The following is a 19,055-nucleotide window of genomic DNA, read 5'->3' on the forward strand; positions in this document are numbered from 1 at the left end:
CTAAAGTTTGAGGATCACTAGTCTATGTCAATCAAAGTTTCCCATTTATTCTTCCTCACAAGCACATTTCAACATGAACTTCAAAATTTGTACTGCATAGCAAAATACTAAGGCTTAAGAAAAATTATCATGATTCTGAATGGCTAGTAAAAGGTCATAGTTTGTTATAAATAAAACCATAAATATTTCAGAATATCTGTTTTTATCAAATAGTGTGCTAGACTTATAAAACTGTCTACCCTCAGAGAGCTAGTAGTTAGGTGAGAGAAAACATACATACATATTAAAAGTTTACTGAACAAGCAAAGTAATCAAAGATGCCCTATTATGTCATATATTTTCATATATTTGTCATTAGCCAACCCAGTCATTATCCAATCAACTAAAGACAACAACGTTTTAAACAGTGAAAATAATTTCATATGCAGACATGATAGAAAGAGGAAAAAAAAGAATAGAGACTAGGCAATGAGAGCTACAGTGTCCCACCACTCACATTCAACAAGCAGATGTTTATTTGGACCAGGTTCTTGTTTTAAATATAAATTTCTGTACAGCCCTACTCCTCTCCTTGTCTCCCAGGGCTAACTTAATAGGAATCCTGATCTCTGTGAGGTGGCGGGTGTTTGGGCGTGCAGGAGTAAACCACCATCCAGTGGTGACTTTGGACAGTCAGATGGGAGAAGGATGGAATGACATAGGGAGAAAGCATTCCTAGTTTTCAATTTTGTAATCTTAAAAACAGCCCAAGTGACAGTGAAAAATTATTACCATCTATTGCTGCAAACAGACAAATATGTTATCATTCTTTAGTAAGGCTACAATCCTTAGCTCCCCCTCAGTGGAATGTATTGTCCCTACTCCAGGTTAATCTAAGTCCAGCCAAATGTCAGTTCATCCAATTCTCTTCTTTAACCTCTTTCTTTCCCACTTCCTCTCCCCTCCACTAGAAAGTTGAGGGGCGGTGATAAAGGGGAAAGGAACTGAGAAAAATGAGGTGATATGTGCTCCTTTTTCTGCCTCTCCTGTTTAGTTGTCTCAGGATTTCCTTGTTCTAGACCTTGAGAATGCTTCCAGCCTGCTGAGCAATGTAAGTGGTAAGCTCGGTGGTAAGATAAAGAAGACTCTAGACATTTAGCTGAGAGAGGTCACCTGAGCTGAACGGTCCAGTCCAGCGAGAATCGAGGTGGGGGGGCAAGGGGGGAGGGATAGTAAGCCTTGAAAAACTGGGAAAGAAGGCATGAGACTTTTCTAGGCAAGGAAAATGATGTTGGCAAAGTTAGCACAGTGGGAATGCACAAGGCACAGTGATGCAATTGTATAGCCCGGCCAGCTGGAGCACAGAGTTTGTGTTTGGAAGGAGAGAAGTTTGGAAAAATGGGATGGGTCCAGACTCCAACAGGCCTTGGAGAGTGATTATAATTTTTACTAAGAATAGTAAATCTTACTAAATTAGTCAGGGGTTATTATCCCAGCTGCAAAGATCTAGACAGCTTTATTTTTAACTTTTTATCTAAGTAGTAAAGGAAACAGAGGCAGAAACCGTTTTTTATTTTAAATATGCCCTACAATACCTGAAGCCCATTAGACAGCTATAATCACTATTGATAAAGGACTTTTAATATGTAAAAATCATATGGGATTTAGTGACGAGGTTAGAAAACAATCAAAAGGTTTTCAGTTATGCTTTTGGTCAGACAGATAAAAACCGAGTTCTGCTTTGTTATAATTCAACCCTTGGTCATGATAATAAATAATAAGTGACACCATTAACATAGAGAAGAGATAACATGAATTTAGAGAACTAAAGAAAATAGCTGCTTCTGAACATTTCCAATTTTCTCACTGAATTTAGAGCCAATCATTCTCCACAGAAATGCTAACCATTTCTTAAAAGCTAGCTACATAGAAAGGTTTACTTTAGAATAACCATATTTATGATTTTGACCAAATTGCCAATTATATTTCCTGCCACCATCCATTCTTTTGTTTGTTTGTTTTAATGTTTTCGTTTTTATGTTCTTGTGTCATTGATGATGTAGAGTCTTGGTGCGAGATGTGAACTACTCATTGTGCATGAAATTTCAAAGACTCCCATTTCCTTTAAAGGATTTTTTTCAATTTCCAACTTGAGATATTAACAATACTATGTTGATCTGCCACACAAATAATAAATAGCAAGAAATGTGCAAATACCGTCAATTGTTTAATTCAAAGACTGATTAAATTTTCACAAAACAGTGTGTTACCTTTCTCTCCATCTAAACACAAGGAAACTAAAACACCAGCCACTGAAGCACCCTCTCCAGATACTTTACACATCTATTTAGAGCAGGGTTTCCTAACCTATTTATGGTGATTGATTTTCCCCCCCAATCTCTCCTGGACACATACCATTTAAAAATATAATGAAAACAGCCCCGCCAGTGTGTGGCTTAGTGGTTGAACATTGACCTATGAACCAGGAGGTCACGGTTCGATTCTCAGTCAGGGCACATGATCAGGTTGTGGGCTCAATCCCCAATGTGGGGCATCCAGGAGGCAGCCGGTCAACGATTCTCTCTCATCGTTGATGTTTCTATATCTCTTTCCCTCTCCCTTCCTCTCGGAAATCAATAAAAACATACTTTTAAAAAAGAATACTAAATACTTCCTCTTGGCCTCACACGGAATTGTTATAGCACCCAGAAGCCCAGGCCAATAATGAGTGTGAGGGGACGTTAGAGTCAGAACTCCCACGTTTGCAATTCAAGATTAGGGAAGCAGTTACAGGCAGCAGTTTCTTTGAACGATGCCATGTTTCTTACATCCATGAATGAGGGTGTTCCCACATTTTTTGAAAAAATGGAATTTGTCCAAAGAAGCACTTGCTAAAAACCTTCACTGTCCTTCGCCATCTGCCTTCTTCGCTCAGACAGGAGTATGCATGACCTTCCCTGCAGATGTCCTCTTTCAGGTGAAGTTTACAGACGGTCCCTTCCCAGGCAGGTTTAATTTATGCAAACGAATCGTGATGTTCCCTCTCCCATAGTTCTTTTTTCCTGTCTCAAGGCCTTTATTTTTAACTTTCTTCTCCTGATTTGTCTTTCTTTATCTTTTTATATGCTAGTCAGAAGAGTAAGTGTTTCACTTTTGTCCTTTCTTTTTTTCTTGTTTAAGATATTTAGGAAGCTTTTGAGCAGCTATCTCATCATCCTGCCTGTGGGACCCAAGGCATGAACTGACTGCTAAAACTGCATGCTTAGCAGGAAGCAACTGCTAGCATCATTCAAAATTATGTGTGACTTTAAAATGACTTATTGTTAGTAATAATGGACTTTTAGGCCGTACAAGTAGTAATTAAGCTAATAGAGTGTAGATGTGGACTACTGTAACACATATGAAAGAAGGTATTTGTTAACAATTCAAGCTTTTTATGACAATTTTAGTATCAATATTTTCCAAACATATATTGAGCATCTAATGACATATACCTTGAAACATACAAAAAACATATGTCTTTCATGATACTATTCAACTATGTGACAGAGACATAAAAAATATCTATACTAATAAAAGGGTAATATACTAATTAGACCGGGAGACCTTCCGGACATCCTTCTGAACAAAGCCATGGTGGCGGAGCTGAGGCAGAGGTGGTTAGGGGAGATCAGGCCAGGAGGGGAGGGCATTTGGAGGCAAGCAGGCTGGCGGGGGGGGGGGGTAGTTGGGGGCAAGCAGGCCAGTGGGAGGGGGGGCAGTTGGGGGTGAGCAGGCTGGCAGGGGGGCGAGTTGTGGGCCATCAGACTGGCAGGGGGGGCAGTTGGGGGTGAGCAGGCCAGCATGGGAGGCAGTTGGGGGCAATCAGGCTGGCAAGGGGGCACAGTTGGGGGCAATCAGGCCAGTGGGGGGGGCAGTTGGGGGCAATCAGGCCAGCAGGGGGGAAGTTGGGGGCAATCAGGTTGGCGGGGGGGCAGTTGGGGGTGATCAGGCCTGCAGGGGGGCAGTTGGAGGCAAGCAGGCTGGCTGGGGAGGAGGGAGTTGGGGGCTATCAGGCCAGCGGGGGGTCAGTTGGGGGCGAGAAGGCCGGCCAGGGGGGCAGTTGGGAGTGAGCAGGCTGGCAGTCAGAGTGGCTAAGGGCGATCAGTCAAGCAGGCAGGTGAGCAGTTAGGAGCCAGCAGTCCTGGATTGCAAGCAGGATGTCTGACTGCCAGTTTAGGCCCAATCCCACAGGGTATAAACCGGCAGTTGGACATCCCCCGAGGGGTCCCAGATTGGAGAGGGTGCAGGCCGGGCTGAGGGACACCCCTCCCCAGTGCACAAATTTCATGCATTGGGCCACTAGTCCTATATAATAAAGAACTAATATGCTAATTAGACCAGACGGTGGAACGACCTTCCAGACGACCTTCCGGAACGACCAGTGGGTGGGGCCGCAAGGCAGCTGGGGCTGCGATAGGCCAAGCCCCTTGCATGAATTTTGTGCATCGGGCCTCTAGTAAATCAATAAATTAAGTTAAATATTTGGGAAGAAATTGTTGGCTTATTTTTTATCAGAAAGAGGCTGTGAAAATTGTATGTTCTTTTACTGCCGTTAAAAGATTACCTACTTGCTTAAGTAAGCATTTTTTAATGTTCCATTAGGTGCCCTAAAAACAAATATATATCTTCCCAAATAGCATATTCTAATATAATAATGCTATCTAAAAATAACCTTATCATTGTTGAGTTAAAATGTTTCATTTGTTTTGGTTAAAAATATGCCAATACTAATAACACTACAAGAATTGATACTAATAATTATTCTATATAGAATGAGTCTTTCATGATACTATTCAAATATATGTTATTGTGGATAATATTTGAAGTGCCTTCTCTCTCATATAATTTGATCCAATAACACCACACTAGGCATCCATTTCAGTATGCCCATACTCTCAACCAGTGACCATTCTCCAAGCAGTGATTTCCTCCCTACCTCTCTGTGAAGACGTACATCTGATGTTCAGAGATTCAGAGTTCTGGGGATTTGCTTTTCTCGGAGAATTTTCAATAATATCAAAATTTTTAACACTGATCTTCTATTTCCCAATGTTATCACTTTCATATGTTCTGTGAAATGTCTTTTCATATAATCCATTGATTTTTTTTTCTGTTGGGTTGATAATGTATGTGTAAGGTATAGGGTAAGGGTTGAGGCTCATTTTTTCATGTGATTATCCAGCATCATTTGTTAGAAAAGATCATCCTACCCCATTGACTTACCTTGGCATCTTGAACAAAAATCATCTGAGCAGGTACTATGGTCCTCCTTCTGGAATCTTCATTTTGCTTCATTGGTCTATATGTCTAGCCTTCTACCAGTATCACCCTGTCTCTATTACTGTGCATGCATAGTAACTCTTGAAATCAGGTAGTATTAATCTTCCAACATTGCTTTCCTTTTTCAACATCTTTAATTTAGATATAAACATTATATTTCCATATAAATTTTAAAACCAATGTGTCAGTTTTCCCAAAAAAAACACTCTACTTGAATTTCAACTGGTTTTACCTTGAATCTATAGATTAGTATGAAAAGAATTGACATCATGACAATATTGAGTCTTCAGCTCCATAAGCAGGGTATATCTCTATTTATTTAGATTTAATAATTTCTCTTGGCAGTCTATGGCAATCAGTGTTCAAGTTTTGTACACATATCATTAAATCTATCTCTAAGTAGTTCATGTTTTTGACCATGTTGTAAATGATACTTCCTTATTTTAATTACTAGACATTAGTAATTAAATATAGTATAAATATTTAAAGAATTATATACATAGATATAGACATAGATTCTAAGATTTTTCTTCCTGCCTTCTAAGGGCAACGTTATCCCAGGGCAGAGATCAGAGATTTCAAGAAAATCATCATTGTGGTTTATTGGTCTACCAGGCATCAATAGATACCTAACAAATAGTATTAACAGCTTTTTTACCTAAGTTCTTTGGTTAGGGAAATTTAACAGTTTATCATGAAGGAGATTCTCAACCAAGTTCAGTGGAATCCTTAGGGTTTCAAAGGTAGAAACAGATTAAGAAATAAAATTTCTACTTGTACCAGAACAACGTGGTAAAGGTGGTAAAGTTAAATACACATTTCAATATCAAAACAGTCACCTGCAGCACGTAACCTGCAGGCTAGGGATCATCAGTTGGAATACACAGAACACATGTATATGCTCCTCGGAGTTAGAGAGGTTCTCACTATGCATTCACTTCGCCATGGGCTTTTGGATACCTACATAACGGAGAACTGTGTTTTTGTGGACTGACCGCCTACTGGGCAGACTTGTTATACCAGGGTAGGCACTGTCATTCACTAAGCCTGATGTCCTGTTGCAGGCGCTGGATTGCTCATAGGGCTTAGCCAAATGAGGTTTCAATAATTTCCTTTCCTTGCTAAAGACCCAGATCCAAACATGCCATTGACTCAATAAACTTTCCCTTTCCCATCATTGTTCACATTTTCTTTATAGAAACTATCAGTGCTTTGGGTAGTCCTAACTGTTCTAATTGCTCCAAAGAAGGCTTAAATGAGTTGCCTCAGCAAATGAGAGTGGCCCTATGACCACTCTTATGCTACACAAGCTTGGAAAATAAGGTGTCCCCAACATTACATCAAAGCAAATGGGACCTAGAAACACTATAACATTAAAATTTTGTTTGCAGTAAGAAGACAACATTTATAAGTTAGACAGAACTAGATAAAATGTATAATATATTGCCAAATGTTTTTCTTGGATGGAAAGTATTAGGGACATAGTAGAGCCAGAATCTCTAGCTGGCTAGACAAGAATCTCTCTCTCCAGGGATCTGGACGGGTTTGCAAAGCTCGCCCAGGTCAGAGAGCAGCCCCACCAATGGCTAATATGAGCTCTTTATCACAAAAAAGCAAGGAAGTGGGAAGCTGTCAAAGCATTATGTGGCTATTCTCATTTTGTCTTATAATTCCCAGTGGGATCCTGAAAGAAACCAGCAAACTTCTCATATTCCCACTTTCCCCATCTGCCAAATTGAGACAACACTAATTATCACATACTGCCCTCCACTCTCAACAGTTTGAAAAGACTTGGCTTATTTGAAATTTGTGGAAATACAACTTGAGGAATTGTTCTATACACAGTGGATTCTAAAAAGCAATTTCTCTGTGTGGGATATTTCTAGTGGCCAATAAATACAGGAAGCAAGCAAAAAAAAAAAAGAATAACTTAAAATTGGCTGTGTATTAAAATGGTTTTTACATTATTCCCATGATATGTGGCTGAAATTCATCCATAAGGAGCTGACATATCCTCAAAATGAAATTTGATTTAATGACTTTTCAAAAGTGAGGGGACAAGTGGCCAGCCCTGTGGTGGACTCTGGTGAAACCAATAATTAAAGCCTTCCTTGCTTGATGACATGGTGTTGTGCTGCTCCTCTCCAACAGTCTGCCAATCAGTCACATTTATGTTGGTATATTTGCTTAAAAAACAACAACATACGAAACCCCATATTGGTTAGGTCTATGGAAATTCCACCAATGAAACCGATGTTCGAGTAAGTAGGTTTTTCCAATACCTGCCAAAATGAGTTACAAAGAACTGGAAGGATTGTCCTGGGAAAGAAGTGTTGCAGAAGAAGAGGGTCGTTTTGGAACTCTTTGGAGACCAGACCCGGGTGCCCTATCATTAAAATGTATGTGTTGACTATGCCCAAGTTCTCTTGGCTCACTGCCCTTTGATTTCCATAGCTGGGATCACCCAGAACCTATCTGAGACTCAAGCTTCTTTCACATCCTGGGTGATTTTATTGGCTAAGAGTAAGGAACTTTGGCCCATAGTTCAGTATCCACTGAGCCTAGATAATAATAATGGGTCATTATCATCAATAACATTAATTTCTGACCAAACTATTTATGACTGGAGGCTTACTAAGCTTAACACATTGCGGACGGATCACGAGAATTCTCACTCCATATTACACAGTGTTTTATAATGTATCATACTTTAAAAAGATACTAGCTTGTAAGACCGTGTAATAAATAACTTCAAAATGCAATGGGTATTTAATTTTAAAGTGTGCCTTTAACATTTATGTAAAACGTTTTTTGTACTCGTTCAATAGAAACTTATCGGGCCACTGGGTAAAGCTAGCAATAAAACTACTGGTCCACAATGTGTTAAGATGCAGACAGCTCTTTAGTGGGTGTGTATCTTGGATCCGCCATTTACTATGTGACCTTTCTCTAGTCTCTTCTCCCTAAACTTTAGCTTCCTAATCTCTAAAGAAGAGATAGAACACCTATACTGATTGCTCTATATACACTAGTCTATCCATATACAGGGGTCTAACATACAGTGCTAGTAGAGCTTGTGGTATGTCATAGGTACTCAATAAATATTATTTTTCCTTATTGCTCCTCCTTCCTTTCTGTATTTAAATATAACAAAGCTTCGTGCCATTATAGTCACTCATTGTTCATGACTCATACAATCAGCTGTTGATATTTATGCTGGGAATGATTGTATATCCTTAACATTGTCATAGATCTAGAATGGAAATGTAGGTGAGGTTAGTGACTAGGAAAATTTAGGAATCCAAGCTATGTTTGTTTTTTCCCCTCCTGTGTGTTGGCCCATTAACATGCTTCCATCATGGAACTTATTACATTATTTTGAAATTATTTGTAGTCAGTGTGATTTCTCCTCTTCAAGGACAGAGTTATGTCTTCATCTTCAGCCTCCCCAGGCCCAACACAGTGTGCAGTTCAGTACTTGTGGCTATGGTTACTTTATCCTGTTCCTCTGCAAAAGGGGGCCACACCATCAACCTGTTCTGTCTCACCTGACCAGGAAATGAGTCAACCTGCTTCCAGAAGCTCAATCTCTTTAAAGAAGAAACACATACTTACACACTAGAGAGAGAAAGAGAGAGAGAACGAACTTGTTTTAAAATGAACCAGATATTAGGTGATCACATTTTTTTTACAATATATTTTTATTGATTTCAGAGAGAAAGGGAGAAGAAAGAGAGATGGAAACATTAATGAGAGAGAATCATCAATCAGCTGCTTCCTACACACCCCCTACTGGGGATGGAGCTGAGCCTGCAACCCAGGCATGTGTCCTGACCAGGGAATTGAATCGTGACCTCCTGGTTCATAAGCTGACTCAACCATAGATCCACAGCAGCCAGGCTAGATTTTTTTTTTAAATGGTGAACTGTCCCTTGGAATTGACTCCCACAGGCATAGAGGTCTGTATACCTCAGTAGTTTGTACCTCTTGATCTATGTCCAGTTCAACAATAAGGCAAAGGGGTAGCTATCTACCAAGAAACACAGTCTGAGTTGGAGATATTCATGAGCTTTAACAATTTGGAAACAATACAATTTAGAACTCATGGGTTACTAATATGCAATGGTACATACTAGTATTACTCATAACATGAGCACCTTCTCACAGTTTTAATTATCATTCTCTGCATAATTAAGTTGTCAAAGTTGATGGGAAAGAGGATATATGCTGTAGAAATTTGGAAACTCTGGAGATCGACGTGGGTTGAAATTAGTTTCGTGTTTAAAAATAATTATGATAATAATTAGAATTTGCTTGGTACCTGATAATTTACAAAATGCTTTTTACACATCATTTAATTTCACAAAGATTATGAACTGGCCCTTAGGTACTTGATGCCTAACCTTAAACATTATAAAATGGAATTTAGGGAAAGTGAGAAAGAAGATAATTAAAAATGCATTAAACAGAAAATCAGCCAAATTCATTGGCAGAGAAATAGATTTATTTGGCATTTTAGAAACTCAACATATCTTGTAAAAGAAGCAGTTGGCCCATCTTTTGATTTCAGGGCGTTGGCACTGTTTATTGTTTTGGGGGAGTTTTTGATGTGCAGTTATAATGACCATTGCTTACTTAACACTGAAAGATGTGCAAAACCAGGAGGCATCTGCACCATATTTAGAGGCAAAAGCAGGAATGATTTGATTCAATCACTGAATGAAAAGTAGAAGAATAATCAGAGGGGAAATATGAGGGGCTGATTAATAGTTCGTTTAAAACTCAGATATCCACCTAGAGAGAATCCAGACTGGCCTGCAGGATGCTAGTGACAGCCATAGCTTCCTTCCCACAACCGCAACTAAAGGTTGTTTTCTGTCTCATAAACATCCTACTCTAAAACCATGAGTTAATAAAACACAAAGGAGATAGTCAAAAGCGGCGCATGTGAATGAGAGTTAACCTCGAAAGTCAAAGAGCACCCTACCTGCGACCCCTCCTCAGCCTCCCTCATTTTTTTATTTTTTATTTTTTTGCCTCCTGCCCTGCCTTTCCTTCAAAATGCAAGATTCTGTGTGTTGCCAGAAAAGGAGAGATGTGATTTCATAGACGGACAGCCAGGCAGGGACCAAGTCAAGTTACTAGATTACACAGGAAGCTAGAATCATCTCTAGAGCCACGAAGGCAGCTCCAGAGCTGCGCGAGGGTGTCGTTGGCTCATTTGTAAGCCTTTCCAGATGTGGCAGCCGCGCGAGCTTGAGCTTGGCGGCGGTCCAGGAGGCCGCCTGCAGTCGGCGCACTCCGGGCCGCAGTGCGAGCCGCATTGCCCGGCTCCTGAAGGCGCGGGGCTCGCGGGCGCCTGGTCCCTGTCCCCGGCCCCCGGCCTGGCGCGCACGCTGCCGGGCCGCCTGGCAGAGCCGCAGCCCTCAGCCCCGGGAGGGCGCCTGCAGCTGGAGGAGCAGCAGCGGAGCCCAATGGTCGCGGCGCCAGGGCAGCAGCACTGAAGTCCTTCGCGGGGATGGGGGACCCTGAGGCCCACGTGATGGCGCGGCCCCTGAGAGCCCCTCTCCGGAGGTCCTTTAGCGATCACATCCGAGACTCCACGGCCAGAGCCCTGGATGTGATTTGGAAAAACACCCGAGACAGACGGCTGGCAGGTGAGGGGCGAAGGGGTGGGGGCTGGGGGAGGGGAGGTCTTCACAGGAAAACAATTAAATACACAGGCTCAGTTATGAACTCGGGTCATTTATGATCCCATCAGCCGGGTCAAGTTCATCACTGTCACGGCAGTGATCTCAGTCTCCCTCAGATATTTAAGGCTTCTGCAGTGTTTGGGGTTTGGGGTGTGTTTTTTCTTCCTATGATGCCTCCGTCCGATTATTTCTAGATAAGGTTTTATGAGAGTTGGTTTTTTGTTTTTGTTTTTGGTTTTTTTTTTGTGGTGGTGGTGGTGTTTTTAACCTTGAAAAACAAAGCGAGATCCTTATGAGTACCAGGGACTCGGCGGAGGTGGTCCGCCTCTGGCAGACGCGCGGGGATCCGCTAGGCTGCGGGGTCGGTGCGGGGCTGGTGTGTCCGAGGTGGCCTGGCAGGCGCGCAGGCGAGGGGCCCGCGAGGGCGGTGTGTCAGTGGAGTAATCCGCGCTGCCCAGTCGGAGCTGCTGGTATTTCCTCTGGCAGCTGGAGCTGTGCTGAGTTCCAAGAGTGTGTCAGGTATGCTGGAGGCAGGCATTTGAAATATAATAAAGCATAACTACAGTGGTGCAATTCAAACGTCCTCCGGCTCATGTGACAGCGACCAAATGGCAGGCTGTGTGTGCAGGCGCACGCGAAAGAAACGGGAACTTCTGCCTCATTCTGGTATTAAGACTATTTATTCAGAAATTGATCCCGAATAGCATCTCAAACAAGCAGGCAAGAAAACTCCAAATCCCGAAAAGGTCTCCCAGTCGTGTTGAATGGCTCCTTCTTGTTTGCTTTCTAAGTCTGTATACTGATGTCATCTACACAGATGGGTCAAAGATTATGTTTTCTTTACCCTTTTGGTTAATCCAGTTGTTTTTCATATGCTGAGTGAAGCTCTCTCTGCATTGTTAAAAATATTACAAGTGTCAGTCCAGACTTCTGTGCTGTGTGTTCTCAATAAAAGGTCATTTGACTTTCACACAATTGTCCCAACGTGACTTGAAAGGGGGAAATTTAAGGTTTGTGATTGTGATAAAGCAGATTATGAAGATAACATACTCATTACCTAATCATGGTATGCTGGAAATTTTTCCTAAATGCTCATAAACATCTTTCTGTTAAACTAAGCAATATTGCCCAGGACTGGGAGAGAATAAGCAGTGTTGTCTAATCATAGATAGGGGAGATAGAGCAAAATATTTTAAATTTAACCATTTTAGTGTGGCTTTATAGTAAAATGTGATACCTTAAAGAAATCCAACTTTTTAATAAGACGGGGTTTTTTAAGGTGTTCTGTCTAGTGATAAAAATTTGTATTTGGCTAGAGGAAGTTTAAGAAATAAGATACGGGAATATAAAATTCACAACTATAATTGTTTGAACCTTAAAAAAATAAGGTGATTGCTTTATTGCTGTCTTGTTTGACAAATTCATTGTCACAAATGGAAAGATTCCACAAAGAGTGTCTTGTAAAGATGACACAAAAATATCTTACTGTGGTTGGGTGTTTTAATTTGAGAGTAAGACTAATTCAAACATTCCAGCGTCCCAGACTTCCCTTTACATTTTCACAAATGAGGAGCTTTTAACATATGTTGACTTCTGAGAATAAGGATATGATCCCTGGAAAATGCTGTCCCTGTTTTGTCATTTGTCTATTAAATATATTAAGTATGTTTTTATTGATTTCAGAGAGGAAGAGAGAGGGAGAGATAGAAACATCAATGATGAGAGAGAATTATTGGTCAGCTGACTCCTGCATGCCCCCCACTGGTGATCAAACCTGTAACCATGCTCAACCACTTAGCCACACCATCCAGGCTTGTCTGTTAAATATTAATGGTCTATATGGAGTCAAAAATAGAGTATCAAGTGAAAAATACTTAGAGAAAAATAGCTACTTTTTAATGTGTGATGAAGCATTAAACAGGTCCACTGGAGGAAGAAATTCTTTGTATTGCCCAGTTTTTCTAAGATGAGTCTGACCTCTTAGGCACTTCACACAGCGGAGTATCCACGTTCTGTACTGGAAGGAAAGGGCTTTGGTTACCACAATGGACTGATTGCTGGGGACTCGGACCCTTTCTGTGTCCTCGGACCCTTTCTGTGTCCTCCCCTGTTCTTGGTACGTGGCTCAGAGCTCAGTCAGTGTTTGTCCAATGGAGACCAATTTGGTCCACATCCAAACCTCAAGAGCACTCATGTCTGTCCTTTCCCTCAAACTTCTCGCCTGCACCCCACCCTCCCACTGACCAAAGACTTCAGCTGTTAATTATCCACAAAAAGTCACTTCTCCAAGCATCAGTACACTCCATTATATGTCCTACCACTTGGCCCTCGCTTGCGGAATGGAGGGCAACAGGAAGTCCAAACCTCCCGCTTCACTTTATGTTGTGAAATTGATCAGGTGACAGATGAGAAGTGTTTTGAAGCCCCACAGAAAAGACTTCCGTAAATAGTACCTGAAACATTGTTTCTTTGATGAACATTTCGTCTAGTTTCTCAAAAACTAATCTGAGATTTCAGTTTCTTCCATAGTGCTGGGCCAAGAGACAAAGCTTTAACTTTCCTTGTTAGATATTTTCTGTCATTCAATCTCTCTCTCTCTCTCTCTCTCTCTCTCTCTCTCTCTCTCTCTCTCTCTCTCTCTCTCTCACACACACACACACACACACACAACATAACTTAAGAGTTCCTAGTTCTGCCCCAAATGATGCCATGTACAAAAACCATCATATACCTCTCATTACCTTAAACTCCCTTATGTCAAAAATAGGAATTTCATCTGTTATGTTTAAATATCCACAGCCTTATAAAAACAACGTACAGAATTGCTGCTAGAAAAGGCCTTTAGGTTGCGAGGAGTGACAGAACAGACTGTTTTATTACATGCTCCTTTATATGTAACTAGAGGCCCGATGCACGAAATTCATGCAAAAGTAGGCCTTCCTTCCCCTGGCTACCAGCACCGGCTTCCCTCTGGCACCCGGGACCTGGGCTTCCCTCCCTCACAGCCCCAGCTTTGTCCGGAAGGACCTCCAGTCTAATTAGCATATTACGCTTTATTGATTGCCTTTCTCTGCCCAACCACACAACCCACAGAGGTTTCTCTTACTCCTCTTCTCTACAACCATTATTCCCAAGTCCACAGGTGCACTGTCTTCTTTCCTAAGCGCAGAGGGTGGCATGGAGGTTTCAGGGAATTGGAGCTTTGGGTGACAGATGGGGTCGACAGCCCTCCTGCCTTACACTTCCTCTGTGTCCTCACCACTCCTCTGCTTCTGCCCGGCCTCCCCTTGAGCCCAAGGGCATCTTGGCATCGGGGTGCATTCATTCCTGGAAACCTCTTGCCCTTTAATCCTTGCATATAGGGTCATGTAGGCATTCTTAGCCTTTTTTGTGCCAACTGATCTCTAGCATTCTGGTGAGGCCTGTGGATCACGTCTCAGGATAATACTTTTAAAATAAGTAAAATACATAAAATTCTAATGGGAGCCAATAATAATGAACTGTAGTTACTGAGGTATTTAATATTCAAAACACAAAGTTGTGATACAGTCATGTAACATGAATGAATTATATAATACACTATTATGTTTAAAACATAAGGAAGTAAATTTAAATTAAGTATTTTTTAAAGATCCCAGTGTGCAGATTATCATTGCTTAGCTAGAGTAAGAACATTGAACTGTACAGTAGCTTTGGATTCATCTCCTTGTCGTCAACCATCATAGGAGCAACATCCATACCAGGTCACCAATGTGCAAACCTTCAACTTCCCTGTTTGGTAGTTGAATGGGGCCAGCAATGTCACGTGAACATCTGTGGACAGAAAAACAGCACTCACGTGTGATCAGGGGCAGCGTTGATAACTCCCATACCTGTACAGCAGGGATGTGTGTAAGTGATAGTTTGTGATTTCTGCAACAACGGTAAATGAATGGAAAAGTCCGTATGGTGACAGTCACAGGGACAGCTAATGCCATGGCATGTGTGTTGCGGGGTGGGGCGGGGGGGGTGAGGAGGTGCAGCTTGTCAACTCTTATCATTAGAGAAATGTGAAGTTTCCATTAGAATTTAGTGAAACTAGAAATGAAATTTTTTCTCATCCAAGTTCATGGACACCCTGAATTCTATCGATAGACCCTAGATTAAGAATCCCTGCTTAATACCTGTAACTTCCAAATACTTCTTATCAATAATTATCAGAGTCTGAGATGCTGGGCCATCGTACATGAGATGGCTGGAATTCCTTGATGTATATTTGACAAAGCTCCACCAGTGACTGAACTGATACACCAGAAAGACTGCCTCTGAGGAAAAATGAAAGAAACTAAAATTCAGACTAGAAAGAGACAGAGAGACTGAAAGCAAGGCAAAGCCCAGACTATACATGCATAGTAGCTGTCATCAACTGGGAAGGTGGAATGAACAAATAAACCACAAAAGAAAATAAACATTAGTCTTTCTTTAACATCTAGTAAGGTAAGGACAACTTATTTAGTGTAAAGTACACTGATTTATAAAAATATTCAATCAATTCTTACTACTAGGGAAACATGACATAGAAGGAAAAAATATGAATGCCTCAACCTGCTATGAGACATGTGGCACTGCTTCTAGAGCTGAACATTCAAAAGAGGAAGAAAAACTGAATTGTCTGTAAAGAAGGCAAAAATAAAATGTAGACAAATCTCAACCCAGATGAGATTCAATAGACATAAAATAAATTCTTCAAGTTATCTACATCAGGTTGGATCCCCCTGGGATATTTTGCTCAGCATCTTCTGTCTTTTGTGAAATAAATTTTTACCTTTCAGCTGACCAGGTCTCTGATTCACTAGCAAAAAGAATGCTTGACATGCTGTGTGATACACTGGCTTTCAATTCCATGGGGCATCAAAAATCCTGGCCCACTTCCCATGGCAGGCAACCACAAACACTGACTTTGTGAACTGTTTTCTGTTCATTGGATCACAGTGCAAAGCAAGTAAGGGCATATGTAATGCCTTTTAATCAAGAGTGATGCATGCCTCAAAATATGCAGGCTGCTCCAGTAAACAAAGACTTCCCTAGACATACGCAACACTATATAACGTTTTAAAGGGTCTGAGAGACAACCACTAATGATGCTTCATGAGACACTGTCACATTTCTGGAGGGTAGATGTGAGCATGTATCTGTTAAATTAGGTGCCACTATTTCCGATAAAAAGAAGAGCAAGTTAATGTGGAGGCCAACTTTGATGAGAGAAAACAGTGGCTAAGAGAGCTGGCTGTGACATCAGACTGCCTGGGTATGAATCCTGGCTCTTGCACTGGATAACTTTGGGCAAGTCAGTTTATTTCTCACCAATATAAGGAGGTTAAATAATAGTACTATACCATAAAATTGTTTTAAGAATTAAATGAGCAACTAGGCAGAGTGCTTAGGAGAGTCATTGACACATAGTAAGCATTCCATGAGTTTGGATTTTGTAACCCCTCTTCCCTTTCCCTTTTACCCTGCTTCCCTGGGAGATCTCCCTGTTAGCATGACACTGCTATAATTTTTCTAAGCCTTTTGGGCAAAACTAGTTCAACCAGTCCAAAAAGTAGAAGAGGTTAAAATGTTCATGGTAAATGGGCATTATTTCTGTACCTTTGGAGAAAAACAAAGAAGATTCTAATGGAGGTGATTTTTTTTTTTTTTTTTTTTTTTGCGTGCAGACCTTGAACTCCAAAATGAAATGACTTGAGAATAACTGTTTTTGCACATTAATGAAGGAATCAGTCTTGCATGAGTTTGTCAGGCTAGATCTACAATATCTGAAAGTCATCCCAAGCGAGTTGGAACCTGCTTTGAAAATTGCTGTATAGATGCAGCCAAACATGGGAAAGAGCAGCAGCACCAGCACGCTGAGGTTTCAAGCACGTGGCCCCGTTCTGGTATGGGAAAAAGTATGCGAAATGCCACGGTTGCCACGGGAGAGGGATATTTTGCATGGCTCGCTTTCGGGAGCAAGCCCTCTATAACTTTCTTTAGTTCAAATAGTATTATGAGCAGTCTGCATATTTTGCCAAAGGTTATTATACACAAATAATGAGATGTGTCCAAAGTCAAAGGCGTGGTAGTAGGGGCATATGAATTAGTCACAGGTCTGCTAAGGATCTGAAGCTGTATTATGAAGCCAAAAGTGGATTTAAGAGAGCATTCCTGGAAGTTCTCTATTCCAGAGGAATTGAAGTTAAACTTGTCTTTGTGTTTTCCAATTGCTGATTCTAGTCACTTTTAATAATAATTTGTCATTCTTTTTTTATTTTTAAATATATTTTTATTGTTGATAGTATTACAGATATCTTCCATTCCCCCCTCTCCTTAACCCTCCTCCTCCCAGCTCCTACCCTCCCCCCGACCAGGTCTTCACTACCCTATTGCCCGTGTCCATTGGCTATGCCTGTAAGTATATAATTTCTTATCTCTTCTCGTCCACCAGCCCCACATCAAGTCTGTTCCATGCCTCCATGCTTAGGGCCTTATTTTGTTGGTCAAGTCATGTTGTTCATTAGATTCCACAACTAATTGAGATCATGTGATATTTGTCTTTCTCAGATTGGCTTATTTCACTTAGCATAATGTTTTCCAGGTCCATCTAGGCTGTCCCAAAGTGTCGTTATTTTTTTAATTGAGGTGTAATTGACATACAACATTATATTAGGTATACAACATAATGATTCAATATTTGTATGTATTTCAAAATGATCCCCACAATAAGTGTAGTTGACATCCATTACCATACACAGTTACAAAATTCTTTTTTCTGTGATGAGGACTTTTAAGATGTACTCTCTTAACAAATTTCCAATATGAAATACAATATTATTAACCATACTAGAGGCCTGGTGCACGGATTCTTGCACATTGAAAGTAAATTAATTAGAAGGTGGCCGACGGGATGTGACTGGGCACATCGGGCCAGACACGCCCTGGAGCCAACCTCCTGTGGTCCCTCCCCAGCCGGCTGCACCTGGAGCAGCACTAGGGTTCGAAGGGTGTCTGCAGAGTGAGCGGGGTCCCTCCGGCAGGTGGGCTTCCTTGACCTGGCCTGTAGGGATCAGGCCGAAACCAGCAGTCCAACATCCCCCAAGGGGTCCCGGATTGCGAGAGGGCACTCTGCAAAGTTGCTGCTCGACTGCTCCTGTGTTGAGTGTCTGCCCCCTAGTGGTCATTGAACATCATAGCTACCAGCTTAGGCTTTTATATATATAGATTCACCATGCTATACTTTATATCCCCATGAATTTTTAATTTATAACAGAAGTTTGTAGCTCCCTTCACCCATTTGGCCCACCTCACTCCCAACTCTGGCTTGTTTTGTTTTATTTTTTAGAATTCCACATATAAGGGAGATCATATGGTATTTGTCTTTCTCTGTCTGACTTATTTCACTTAGCATAATGCCCTCAAGGTCCATCCATGCTGATGCAATGGAAAGATTTCACTCTTAATTTATAGCTGAATAATATTTCATTGTATCTATGTACCCCATTTTCTCTATTCATCTGTCCATGGACATTTAGTTTTTTTCATATCTTGGCTATTGTAAATAATGCTGCAGTGAGCATGGGGGTGCATATATCTTTTGAATTCGTGGTTTTGTTTTCTTTGGATAAATACCCAGAAGTGGAATTGCTGGATCATCTGGTAGTTCTAGTTTTAATTTTTTGAGGAACCTCCACTGTTTTCCACATTGGCTGCACCAATGTATGTTCCCACCGACAGGGCACAGGTTTCCCTTTTCTCCAAATCCTTGCCAACACTTGTTATTGCTTGTCTTTTTTATAATAGTCACTGTAACATGTGATAGCTCATTATGGTTTTGATTTTCATTTCCCTGATAATTAGTGATGTTGAACATCTTTTCATGTGCCTGTTGGCCATCTGTATGTCTTGTATAACCTGTGATTCTTGAAGAAAGAGGATGTGCCCTGTGCTGGCGTTGTTTGTGTGATGATGATGCTGACGATGATGACCTTCACCAATCCTTCTGTGCCCTTCCCCCGTTGCTTTTGAACAACCACTGCTATTTTT

At 41.1% G+C, this 19,055-nt stretch overlaps 1 protein-coding gene across 3 annotated transcripts in view; it reads left to right on the forward strand.

The window, feature by feature from the left end:
* The window catches only part of DLC1 (DLC1 Rho GTPase activating protein), a 460,437-nt gene that overhangs the window by 271,596 nt on the left and 169,786 nt on the right, over nt 1-19,055 (forward strand). The window contains exon 1 of one of the 3 annotated variants that reach the window (XM_080661954.1): nt 10,619-10,958. The exons of the other annotated variants lie outside the window; for them this stretch is intronic. Coding sequence (XP_080518080.1) covers nt 10,820-10,958 — 139 coding nt within the window. The 5' untranslated portion in view covers nt 10,619-10,819. Of the gene's footprint in view, nt 1-10,618; nt 10,959-19,055 lie in introns of those variants that run through there. 3 annotated transcript variants of the gene reach the window in all.

Source organism: Plecotus auritus (assembly GCF_963455305.1).
Source record: "Plecotus auritus genome assembly, chromosome: 3".
Taxonomy (NCBI): domain Eukaryota; kingdom Metazoa; phylum Chordata; class Mammalia; order Chiroptera; family Vespertilionidae; genus Plecotus; species Plecotus auritus.